The sequence below is a fragment of the Panthera onca genome, chromosome F2 (assembly GCF_046562875.1).
Source record: "Panthera onca isolate mPanOnc1 chromosome F2, mPanOnc1 haplotype 2, whole genome shotgun sequence".
Lineage (NCBI taxonomy): Eukaryota > Metazoa > Chordata > Mammalia > Carnivora > Felidae > Panthera > Panthera onca.
The window spans coordinates 73,787,210-73,800,077 of NC_138356.1; the positions used below are offsets into that span (position 1 = coordinate 73,787,210).

General features: G+C 50.0%; 1 protein-coding gene across 1 annotated transcript in view; it reads right to left on the reverse strand.

The window, feature by feature from the left end:
• Positions 1–11,285, reverse strand: part of HHLA1 (HHLA1 neighbor of OC90) — a 32,083-nt gene extending 20,798 nt beyond the window's left edge. Inside the window, exons 1-6 of the mRNA XM_060611736.2 lie at positions 11,207–11,285; positions 10,062–10,121; positions 6,798–6,857; positions 5,836–5,916; positions 4,778–4,861; positions 4,591–4,674 (exon numbers count right to left, since the gene is read on the reverse strand). Of these exons, the coding sequence (XP_060467719.1) occupies positions 4,591–4,674; positions 4,778–4,861; positions 5,836–5,916; positions 6,798–6,857; positions 10,062–10,121; positions 11,207–11,285 (448 nt within the window). The remainder of the gene's footprint in view (positions 1–4,590; positions 4,675–4,777; positions 4,862–5,835; positions 5,917–6,797; positions 6,858–10,061; positions 10,122–11,206) is intronic.
• Positions 11,286–12,868: the final 1,583 nt, after the last annotated feature.

The window sequence follows — 12,868 nt, forward strand, 5'->3', positions numbered from 1 at the left end:
CTCCTGTGCCCACTTGTGAAGAATGCTAAGGGAGGATGTTGGGAGAATGTCACATTTCAGGGTCCAAATCTTTGTGAACTTTCTCTCTGAGCAGGATTTAAACAGGGCCATTGCTTGACACAGTGGGTGCCATTGACCAATGAAAGCTCCCGATACATGTGCAGGCAAAGCACTGCGACTTCCTCTACTATTCGCTTGTGGTTTTCCAGGATCCAGTGCACATGTGGCTTCCAAAACGGGCATGAATTTTAGGAGCCCCAAACAGTAAGGGGGAAGCTTCCGGTGCCATCTGGGTAATTTCCTGTCATGCTTTGGAAAACACTTCCTTTACTCAATGGGATTATGAGCTTCAGTGGGGGACAAGGTGACTTGAAAATATAGGGGCGCCTGGGTGGCTCAGTCGGTTGAGCGTCCGACTTCAGCTCAGGTCACGATCTCACGGTTTGTGAGTTCGAGCCCTGCGTCAGGCTCTGGGCTGATGGCTCAGAGCCTGGAGCCTGCTTCCGATTCTGTGTCCCCCTCTCTCTCTGCCCCTCCCCCGTTCATGCTCTATCTCTCTCTGTCTCAAAAATAAACATTAAAAAAAATTAAAAAAAAAGAAAATATAGAACACAGAGGACTGAAAATGCGGAACCGGGAGCAGCGGGAAAATGTCACGTGACAACCAATGGAATGTGCCGCGCACGAGGCCAAGAGGAGGCGGACATTCCTCTAAGGGAACCAGAACCATCGTGTGATCTTACCACACATGCACGGTCACACACTCAGTCTCCCAGAGGGGACAGGCGGTCGTACACAGATGCAGATGTGGACACATGGCCATGCAGAAGAACGCCTCCTTCCCGTGTCTCTTTAGATCAGCCTGTCCTTGGTCATGTTATGGAAAGTGAGGAAGGGTGGCATTTCATGACTCCTTCCATCCATTTCCTTCCTACTTCTTAAATGTCTTTTTTTATTAATTCATTTATACCATGAATATTTATTTGACTGTTTGCAGGGTGTCAGACACCTGCTCGGGACTGAAGGATTGTGTGAGACCCCATCTCTGCCCGCCTGAAGCTGAGATTCGTGGGAGAGAGAGACTCAGAGGCAGAGCAGTAAACGGCAATCTGCTACTACCATTGCATAGAAGCTAAGACCGTGGGTCTAGAGGCAGAACATCAAGGATGGAATCCAGGTGCTGCCCAAGTTTCGGAGAGATCATGGAACTTTCCCAAGGTGCCAGAGGATGTGGTGGAGCTTGAATTTGAACTGAGGTCTATGTTGGGCCAAAGCGCCCACTCTTCCCACTTTTCCCACCGCTGCTCGAGCAATCCCTTACTCAACACACTGCGCGAACTCTCCCTTCAGAATGGCTGTTTACAATCCCCTTATTAGGCTTGGAAGAAAATCAGCTATCATTACCTCACCAATATTCTTTGTTTTGATGAAAATCTGAATCATCTAACTTAGTAGCCATGCCTCCAGATGAGTGATTTCTGACTACTTTCATATATAAACAGAAAATAGGGGAAACAACCTTTTGCCTATCCAACTGGTAATGATTTGAGAATGTGACTTAGTACTTCATGTCGGCAAGGGTGGGGGAAAAACACGCGCTCTCAAACGTTATCGGTAGGGGTCTAAACTCATGCCAGGTGTCTAGAGAACATTTTAGCAATTTGAATCACTGCGCAATTGTTTCCCTGTCAAGGACAATATCCTCCAGCATAACTGGGCACGTACTCAAGCGATCGTACACAGGTACAGCGTTGTTGATAATCGTACAAACACGGGGGGATAAACGAAGTTTCTATCAAGAAGAGACAAATTAAGTCCCTCATGGTACATTCTTGCAACCAATGCTATGAATTCATACGAAGGATGTGGCGTATTTATATTCATTGGAATAGGATGGTTTTTAAGACATACTGATTGGCTTAAAGGCGGATTACAATGCTACATAGAAAACATGGTACATATGGAAGGTTTTCGCTCAATATCCATTCTCCCACCTTCCTTTCGCAAGAGAACATGAAATTTCAGTTGGGCACAACCGGGTTTAACGTAGCTTAAAAATGACATTTTTGAGCCTGCTTGCCGGGGGGTGTGGCCATAGGGCTAAATTCTGGGCAACTGAATGTGGGAAGAAGCATGTGGAAGGTTTCCAGACTGTGAGTTTCTATAGTGGGCGGGCATGTCTTTGGTTCCTTTCTTCCTCTTCCTTGTTGCTGGGATGTGGATGCGGGGGCCAACCATCCTGGACTATGAGAACAAGGGCAATGCATCATGGGAAGCAGGGCAACAAGCTAGAAGGACCCTGGGCCCCCTACACCATCATACCATCAGAGCAGCCCTGGTATATTTACCCAGATGGCCACACACAAAAGCTATTACCTTCTACCCTCTGTAAGCCACCTTGTTTTGGGGTCATTTGTCATACTAGCCTGGCTTATCTTCTAAATAATATACAGAATGCCAAGTTGGATGGGTAGATGGATGGGGTAGGTGGGGCGGTAGACAGGTAGGCTAGATAACTAGCTGACAGATGGCTTAGGCAGGCAGGTTAGAGAGGTGGTTTAGACCACCTTGGGTAATGGGATTACCTATGGATGTTGGGACATCAGGTGTTTCTGATTAAAAAAAAAAATTGAATGTTTTCATTTATTTTTGAGAGAAAGAGAGAGAAAGAGCACAAGCAGGGAAGGGGCAGAGAGAGAGGGAGACACAGAATCCAAAGCAGACTCCAGGCTCTGAGCTGTCAGCACAAAGCCCAGCGCAGGTCTTGAACCCATGAACTGTGAGATCATGACCTGAGCCGAAATCAAGAGTGAGCTGCTTAACCAACTGAGCCACCCAGGCACCCCTCTGATTTTTTTGATTATATTGTCCCTGCCATCTGTCATTTTGACTTCATAATACATTATTTTCTTCAAAAATTTTTTTCATTTAAGAGACAGAGAGCACGAGTGGGGGAGAGAGGCAGAGGGGAAGAGAGAGAGAGAGAGGGAGAGAGAAAGAGAGAGAGAGAGGGAGAGAGAGAATCCCAAGCAGGCTCCACACGGTCGGCACAGAGCCGGATGTGGGGCTCGACCTCACGAACTGTGGGATCATGACCTGAGCCGAATCAAGAGTCAGCCGCCTACCCAACTGAGCCACCCAGGCGCCCCCACATTGGCTTCCTTCTTATTCAGGGTGAGAATCCAAATCCTCGCAGTGGACTATAAACTTCTACTCGATCCCCGATCCCCTCCCTGCTTTGCCCCCACAACCTTGAGCTCATTTCCCATGACTGTCGGCGCTGGCTTGCCTGCTCCAGCCATGCTGGCCTCTCCAGTCCTCACCCCGCTGTCTGGGCTTTTGCCTGGAACTCTCAGTCCCTCTCAACCACAGGGTTGTCTCTCCACTTCCTGCCTCCTTAGCAAGGACTTTTCTGACCACGCTACACACCGCAGCTGAGCCCATGACCACTTCCCTCCTCACCCTGTCCCCTGCTTTATTGTTCTCACGGTCATGCTATCGGCCAAGATACCAGGTGTTTTTGGTGTACCCATTGACTCTCTGTCCCTTCCTATAGAGCCCAAGTTCATGAGAGCAGGGGGTGTGCACCTGCTTTGCTCAGTGGGGGCCCTCACACCTAGAAGAGGGTCTGGCTAACAACACGCGCCCAGTACAGAATCACTAGATGGGCGAATGAGCATTGAGAGAGTAATTCTCAGTTTCACCTTGCAGGATTCTCTAAACAGAAGGAGCACCGAATAGTTTTAAATTTCAATTATAAAAGTAATACGTGAATATACTCTCATTGAAAAAAAAAAAGACCAGATGAATCCAAGCCCCCTTAACCAACCCTCTTCTGCTGCAAAACACACAACACAAGCTTCTTTCATGGGGTAACCACTTACCTGGCATCCAGGTATGTGTCTCTTCACCAATGACAGTGTATTCTATGCATTATTTTGTAACTCTCTTTTTCTAACTAAAAATGTCACGGAGGCACGCCTGGGTGGCTCAGTCGGTTAACTGCCCGACTCTTGATTTGGGCTCAGGTCAAGATCTCACAGTTCGTGGGTTCGAGCCCTGCATCAGGCTCTGTGCTGACAGTGCAGAGCCTGCTTGAGATTCTCTCTGTCCCTCTCTCTCTGCCCCTCCCCTACACACACACTCTCTCTCTCTCAAAATAAAGAAAGAAAGAAAACTTAAAAAAAAAGAAAAAAAATATCATGGAAATGTTTCCATACATGGGCCAAATCTGGCCACACCCATTCATTTATGCAATGCCTATGGCTGTTTTCCAAAGCTTATACACACAACTAACCATTTTTATTAATGATACGTAGGTATGTTGTTCTCCACTTTTTTCTCTTAAAACAACGCAGCATGAACATTTTGTTCTTGCCCGTTTGTTCAGTCATACCTATTTCTCTAAGATAAAAACCAAGGAAAGCACTTTCTGTGACAGTGAAGTGTGCACACGTTTAAGCATAATAGATATTACTGTCTTATTTCACTCTGGGGAGAAAGGAAGTTAATTCAAACTCATCTGAAAGGGCACAAGCGACATCAGGAAAGCCGCAAGCCTGGGGGGGTTGGGGGAGTGGCTCCACCCACCTGATAAGTCATTGGTCCGGTTGTTCAGACAGTAACAGTACCGGGTGGGGAACCTGGCCGGGTCCACAGCCTTCAGGTTAGAAACTGTGAAGAGACACGATCCACACGGCAATCCTGAGACAGAACCTGGCCCTGCCGGCCCGTCGCTCACCATCACCTCCGCCCAGCAGAGCCGGGGGGCACTTACTGTTGTAAATGGCCACGGAAAACTTGTGGAAGGCCACGGAACTGTAGGAGGTGATGCTTAGCAGGGAGAAGAACTTCTTCGTATCTGCCAGAGATAGTGAGATAAAGAAGTCAAATGCCTACTGACAATAAGAATACTACCAATTAGTAAATAGAAATTAAAAAGATGAAGAGGGGCGCCTGGGTGGCTCAGTCGGTTGAGCGTCCGACTTGGGCTCAGGTCATGATTTCAGAGTCTGTGGGTTCAAGCCTCACATCGGGCTCTGTGCTGACAGCTCAGAGCCTGGAGCCTGCTTCGGATTCTGTGTCTCCCTCTCTCTCTGCCCCTCCCCTGCTCACACTCTCTCTTTCTCTCTCTCTCAAAAATAAAATACACATTAAAAAATAAAAAAAAAAAAGATGGTGAGCAAATAATAAAAATAAATGATAAAAATATACAATAAAGGAACAAAAATGGAAGTTACTGCGCAAAATTGAATATAAGCAAAACCCAAATTGCAGAAGGACCTGTCCCTTGGCTGTGTTTCCGATCTGTCCCTAAGCCCTGGTGGCTCTCTCGCAGGGCAGGTGTGATTAGAAATGTCTGTCCGGGTGCCATGTCTGGGGTGCAGCTCGCTCTCAAGCTGTTGGCCAGCCTCCTACTTCATGTGGATGTTTTCAATCTCATCAGGGGTCCGGGAGGACACCACGCCTTCCATCTGAGCAGGGAGGAGCCGGCATGCAGAGATGTGACTTGTCTTGCCCAGACTGCAGACCCTCCAGAAGGGAAGTAGGCACAAGACCAACGTGTGCCTGGACTGGGCTTTTTAAAAAAGGTTATCCTTAAAGAAATTTTTTTTAATGTTTGTTTATTTTGAGAGAGAGAGAGAGAGAGAGAGAGAGTGCAAGTCGGGGAGGAACAGAGAGAGAGGGAGAGAGAATCCCAAGTAGGATCCACCTGCCAGCCTGGAGCCTGATGCGGGACTCGAAATCACGCACCGTGAGGTCATGACCTACGCCGAAATCAAGAGTCAGATGCTCAACCCACAGAGCCACCCGGGGAGCCCCGACGAAGGTCACCTTTTAAAGCTCTGCTCAGCATCCCGTTCACCAGCTCTGTCAGGTTCAGCGCGGACAGATCGACTGACCTTGCGGGCAGTTCTAGAAGAGATTTGCAGATACTGTCACCAGCAGGCTTTTTTCGACAACAGAAGTTCCCCGATGCCGACATTCAGGCACCTGTGCCTCGTCTTTGGACGTTTCCGGAGCTCATCCCCACTGCCGGGCACACGGAGTCCGGAGATAAAAGGCAGTTCTCGTCCTCAGGAGGTGAGGTGAGCCAGCGGCATACATCATGACAAGTTAGAGAAGACAAGTCCCCGTGAAGGACGGGAGCGCTCCCTTTGTGAATAATTTATCTCTGCATTTGGGGACAGTAGAGATCGGTGGCGATGCCCGCGTGTGATGGGAAGCCCACGGAGGCAAGGCTCCTCGACCGTGAGAAGCCACGGAGGCAAGGTTTCTCAACCCCACTGCGTTTGGAACTGACTACGTGGTCGAACAGACGATGCCCTGGCTGGGCACCTGGCATCACGCGGAGAAAAACGTTTAGTTTTATTTATTTTTTTCATTCTGCTATTCTGACGCTCGGACTCCCTCTTCAGAGATCCGGATCTAACAGGTCTGGGACGTGGCCCAGACGTCAACACCAAAATCAATCAACCAGTGGGTCACTCCCCCAGATATTGGGAGTGTGCAGCTGAGTGGAGAGACCTTGCCAGGTTAAGACCCGCCCCTCGCAGGCTCTTTCCTGAAGATTCGGGATAGCAGTAGATGAGGCGGATAGAGTGGTTAACGCGCCTCTTTATATTTTCACTAACAAGGTGGTTCTCAGTGCTTAATTCTTGGATAATTGTGTGGATCACGCAATCTAAAGACTGAGGCTGTGGGGATTATGAGTGGGGGTCTGGAGACGTGGGGGCGGGGAGGGGGCTCCCTTAGCCGGCCCGCCCACGGAGCCCCGAAGGGAGGCAGGGACTCACCTGTGGTGTCGAGAAAAGCCACCCCCTTTTCCTTCCTCTCTTCTCCTCCAAGGCCAGACACTGGGGAGAGAAAGACTTCAGGGGAGACTCGTCGCTGGAAGAGACTTAGGGGCCTCGGCGCAGCGGCCTTGGGCTTAGAGAAGGGTGGAATCACCTGCCGTGTGAGAAGGCAGACTCCTCCCCCCCGACACTCGAGTCTCCTTAGGCCGACCTTGGCCTAGAAATTCACATTTTAACAAACAGGCAGGTGATCCCCAGGCAGGGGGCCTAATCTACCTCACCCCTTTATGGATCAGGAAGCTGAGGCTCAGAGTGGAGAAGAAGCTTGCCTAAACAAGAGAGCCCAGAACCTGCTTCCTAAGAGCTGCAGACAAGTGGCCTTGTCATGAGAGCAGGCCACTGGCCGGCTCGGTGAAGTTCGTGCTAGCGAAGAAAACGTCACAGGACATCTTGAAATGCCTAAGCGTACGTTCATTCTTTATTCATTCAACAAACACTCACTGAGGGCCGTGCAATCATGCTGGGAGTTGAGAGAGAGAGAGAGAGACAGGTCTCCGCCTCTGTGGGGTTTGCTGTCTGTGCCCCGGGCAGGAGGAGGGTAATCACACGTGAGGGGCAGCAGACGGGGCCTAGCAGGATGCCACGAGCTCCTCCCTCAGGACGCCCGGCCTGGTCTAGGGGGCACTCTCGAGAGGGCCTCCCTGTGGAAGTGGCTGGAAAGCCGTGACCTAGAGGATCGGTGGTTTGGGGTTAGGTGGCATTATGAACATACCGCATTTGTTGCTATTACTGTCGGAATGATTATGTTTCGTGTTACATTCCGGGGGGGGGGGTGCTTTATGCCCATTTTATAGATGGAAAAACCAAGGCACAGACAGGCTGAAAACCAAGTTCCAGAGCTACAGAGCAAGTCAGGATTCAAGGCTGGCTTAGTTACCCGTCGTGCCAAGGATGGCTGCCTCTTTTTCCTTTTGAATGTCTTCGTTTCCAGACACTGAAATAAAAGTTCCCATGAACGAAACAGGATTGTGGAAAAGCAGCCGTGCACAATTCGTAACATCCTTTGCAAGTATCTTGTCCGACATTCCCTTTGAAGGATGGGGAAACTGAGGCCCAGGAAAGCGACGTGATGTGTGTAGTTATACCCCGTACCTGACCAGTGGCCCTGTTTCCTCCTTCCCTTTGCCTCTGGCAACCCCCTTTCTACTCTCTGCTTGTAGGAGTGACGATTTTAGATACCTCCTAGAAGAAGAGGCATCATGTAGTATTCGTCCTTCTGTGACTGGCTTCACGTAGCATAATATCCTCCAGGACCATCCATCATGTATATGGCAAGATTATCTTCCTTTTTAAGGCTGCATGATATTCCACTGAATGGACATACTGCATTTTCTTTATCCGTTCATCTGTGCACGAATGTTTTGGGGTGTTCCCTGGCTTTTCAAGGACTCCAAGCTTCCTGGTTAACTACTGGAGCGTTGAGATCAGAGGCAGGTGGGGTCCACGGGTCCCCTCCCGTACACACGGTTACTGGGGGGAGTGGGTGACGCGACGACAGTCGGAACTCTGAGACAGACATTTATGATCAAGCAGGTCAAAAGCTGGCACACGGCCTGCTCTCCCGTCTGGCGCTCTGAAGGGCACTCCACCTGAAGAGTCTACAGGAAGCCGCCCCAGTGACAATTGTGGCAGCTGCCGACCTCGCCTGTGACCTGGCCGGGAAGGACAGAGAGACCTCCGTGCCGGTGAGGGATTGGAGCTCCAGGCCACAGGGGTGCTACAGGCTGTGAGGCTGGCCGGCCCTGTGCAAACTTTCCTAACCGAGAACCCCTTCCTGAACACCACTCCTTCCACCAAGGGGACATTATGTCCATCATTCCTTTGTATAATTGCACACCTGTGGGTGGATTTTGATAACAGTATTTGACGCGTGAACGAAACACCCCTGAGGCAGAAATTTCTACATAGGAGGCCGTACAGAAACATTTCTCAAATAAATTGCCAGACAGACAATAGAAAGGGACTGTTCCCTTTTTGGATGAAAAGATCACCTTAGCGGTATCTGTAAGAGAGAAAGTGTTGGTAGTTTTCATATTTTTTGCGTGCTTACTAGTTTAACCATGGTTCATCCTTTATGATTACCTGTGGGGCACAAATTGTCCCCATTTAAAGAGGAGAAAACTGACGGCTCAAATAAGGAAAATGTTTATCGAAAATTACCCTGCGTTTGCACAAGAGATCGGTACCACTTGTGTCCTCTGGGGAAGGGAAGCGCTTGGCTGGGGACCATTTTCACTTCGTACACTTTTGTTCCTTTTGCATTTTTGCATCTGGAAGCACACGAATGTACTAATTGAAACTAAGTAAAATTACGGGGTGTCTGGGTGGCTCAGTTGGTTAAGTAAGAGTCTGGCTCTTGGTTTTGGCTCCGGTCATGATCCCACAGTTCGTGCCTTAGTTTGAGCCGCGCATCGGCTTGTCTGCGTTGACAAGGAGGAATCTCCTTGGGATTCTTTCTCTCCCTCTCTCTCTGCCCTTCCCCTGCTTCAGCTCTCTCTCTCTCATTCTCTCAAAATAAGTAAATAAACAGGGGTGTCTGGTTGGCTCAGTCGGTTAAGCATCCGACTTCGGCTCAGCTCATGATCTCACGGTCTGTGAGTTCGAGCCCCACGTCAGGTTCTGTGCTGACAGCTTGGAACCTGGAGCCCGTTTCAGATTCTGTGTCTCCCTCTCTCTGCCCCTCCCTCACTCATGCTCTGTCTCTCTCTCTCTCACTAAAAAAAAGTAAATAAATCAAAATTTAAAAAATAAAGAGTAATTCCCCCGCTGTGCGCCCCCACCCCCATTATCTTGCTTGTTTGACAACAGATTGGAAAAGGCAGCCAGGCCCCTGCCTCCTGTGTGCTCCTTATGTTGCAATGCATCCACGGTCGTGCTGCAGAGCAGATTTTGCACCACCAAAAAGAAAAAGAAGAGGCAAGGAAAGAGGAATTTATTGCAAAAATGGGGATAGCCCATGACAATGCCTCCCATTGCGAAATGGTCCATTGCTGATCGAGCGAGGTGATCTTTGTGGATTAAATAAGATCACGGGAATCCAGGGGTCCCACGAGCCATAAAGCAAGCACAACTGCCAGGAACTCTTACTATGACAGTTAATGCCTAAGCTGCAGACGCAAGCCCCATCTTACAGATAGGAACAGTGAGGCTCAGAGAAGCCAAGGAGTTTGAGAATGAGCGGGGCAGGCACACCTGCCCGTTTACCTGTTGGAGGAAGGAGGGTCATCACCTTTTCCTTCTTGGCTTCTCCTTTCACAGCAGACACTAAAATAAAAGAGCGCTCATCAGAGAAGCTATAACCCAGGCTTGACACGAGAAAGAATTTGATCCAAAACCCTCATCCTAAAGACGAGAAGACTATGATCAGAAACGGCGAAGTGCCTTGCTTAACATGCCACGTGTAGTTGGCTGTTTCAGTTCAGTCACTGCGTATTTATTGATCGACCGTGACCATGTTACATAGCAGCTGGACTTTAATAAGCTTCGCGTGTGTTGGGTGCCGGGGATACCATGATGAACAAGCGAGTGCAGACTCCATCCTTGTGGCGCTTATAGTCTAGTCGGGAAGGCCGGCGTAAAGGAAAAGAAGACTCAAAGATATTACGACGAATGACGCGGAATACTTTGAAGAGCGCTTTGAGGGTGTGTAACAGGGAGCCCGATTCATCTCAGTGGTCTGAAAGCTCTCCCTGGCAGGTGATGTGCGGCTGAAGGGTGAATAGTATTTGAGTAGAATGTAACTGGCTGGGGTGGGGGGGGTCGGCAGAGTGTAGATGACAGTGTGTGTGCCAGGGGACGCGGTGGGCACGAGTATGACTTTAAAGAACCGAGCGAAAGCCAGTGCTGAGGCGGGGCATCGTAGGAACCGGGGACGGCAAGGTGGGCAGGGTCGTGCAGACTATGCGAAGGACTTGGAGTACGCTCCCGAGAGAAGTAGGAAGTCACTGAATGACTTGGGGCAGGTGAAAAGAGGGAGGAGCCTGGGAGGTGACTTGCCGAGAGTTGTGAAAAGATCGCCCAGGCTGGTGAGTGGAGAATAGGTCATGGCGAGACAGGAGGAGAAGCAGGGGCTGGTTTAGAAAGCTCCCTTCATGGTCCAGGAAAGGGAGGACAGTGGTTTGGACAAGAGGCGTGACAGTGGCGGGGGAGATAATGCTGTTGCGCAACGGAGACTCTGGTGCAGGAAGTCAGAGGGCAAAACCAGACATGGGGAATTCATCATCGCCGTTTCGATGGGACTCGTTTAGGATTCTGGCCGGACACGATAGCTGCTGCCATTCTCCAAAGCCCAGTGAAAACCCAGACTCGGCATATAGAACAGGCACTTCTTGAACTCAGACCGGACCCACCTGTGTTCCAAAGGGACAGAATGCACGTGAGGCCCACGCACAGCCTCACCGGAGGACCGGGTCCCGGGAAGCCCGGCATGTCTGGAAGCAGGCGAGCAGGCCCCTGGAGGAAACAGGTTGGGTTACTAAGCACACTGATGCAGAATATCCTTGAGAAAACCGCCTGGGCAGTCATCAGAAACAACCTGCAGAAGGCTCTGAATAGTTCGGATTAGGTTAGGTTATGCTGCGGTAACAGATGCACTCCATAACCTCATCGGGTTGAATGGGGCAACAGAAATCGATTTCTTGTCTATATCAATACTCGCTGCACGTTGGTGACGAGCTCTGCTCCACAGTCCCTCGGGGAGCTTCACTGCCCTGTAGCTCTCCGTCCGGTCCCTGCGGGCTCCTTCGACATTGGTTCATTGTGGCAGCGGAAGGGACAGAGTTGGAGGACTATGCGGCCATTGACGTGCTCTGGCAGGAAGTGCCACGCTCGCTCCTGCCTAGAACCCGTGCCAGAATTATTCCCGTGGCCCCGCATAACTGCAGAAACCCGGGAATCTGGGAGGGGGAGGTGGGCATAGTCACAAACCAGGAATGCCTCTCCCATAGGCTTTCTGGCTGTTTGGCTGGGAGATTCGCTCCCAACACAGCATCACCGCTGCTTCTAAATAGGAAAATAATATCCGACTGTACGTGAGGGTTCGCCCTACGTCCTTGTCTACAGCGCTGTGTGCCGGTCATTCTCCTGGGCATTTTCTTTCTTTTTTTTTATTTTAAATTTTTTTAATGTTTTTCTTTATTTTTGAGAGAGAGAGAGAGAGAGAGAGAGAGAGAGAGAGAATGAGCAGGGGAGGGGCAGAGAAAGAGGGAGACACAGAATCCGAAGCAGGCTCCAGGCTGAGTTGTCAGCAAAGAGCCCGACGTGGAGCTCGAACTCCTGAACCTCGAGATCATGACCTGAGCCGAAGTTGGACGCTTAACCGACTGAGCCACCCAGGCGCCCCAAGAATGGTGATTCTTCTAAATGCCTCCCTGGACAGAGATGAGCCTTACCAGGCAGCAAGAAGCCGGGGCTTTCTTGAAGCCCTCTTAGTCTCGTAAACGTGTTTACACTCCGAATCTATTTGCCTCATCTGCAAAATGGGGACCAGAAACCTAGCTCACTGGGTCTTTGTGAGGATTTAAGATAATGAGTCCAAGGCATTTTACCCAGAGCCTGGCACACGGTCAGTGCTCAACACATATATGGTCATCGTGTGCTGGTTGGTGACACAGGGACAGACCACACATGCACCTTCCCTCAAGCTGATCAGTACCTTAGAGGAGATGGGGACTGGAGCACCTAATTCACACTCAAGGCCAACTGAGTTACATTCTCCATAGAGTGATTTACAATGGAGATGAGAGAGAGGGGTGGTGGGTGGTGGGGGGGAACAAGGAGAGGGAGAGACAGAGAAAGAGAGAGAGAAAAAGAGAGAGAGAGAGAGAGAGAGAGAGGCTGGAGAATGCAGGACTTAGCACACTGTCCACACTGTCCAGCAAAGGGGTACAGGTGAGCCAACTACGTGAGGATTCTTTCCTCTGGCCCCTCAACTGCTGTGCAAACATTACTTCGCCTTTCTGCGCCTCGTGTGCAAAACGGCCGGAGTCACAGCCCATCTGGAAGATAATTCG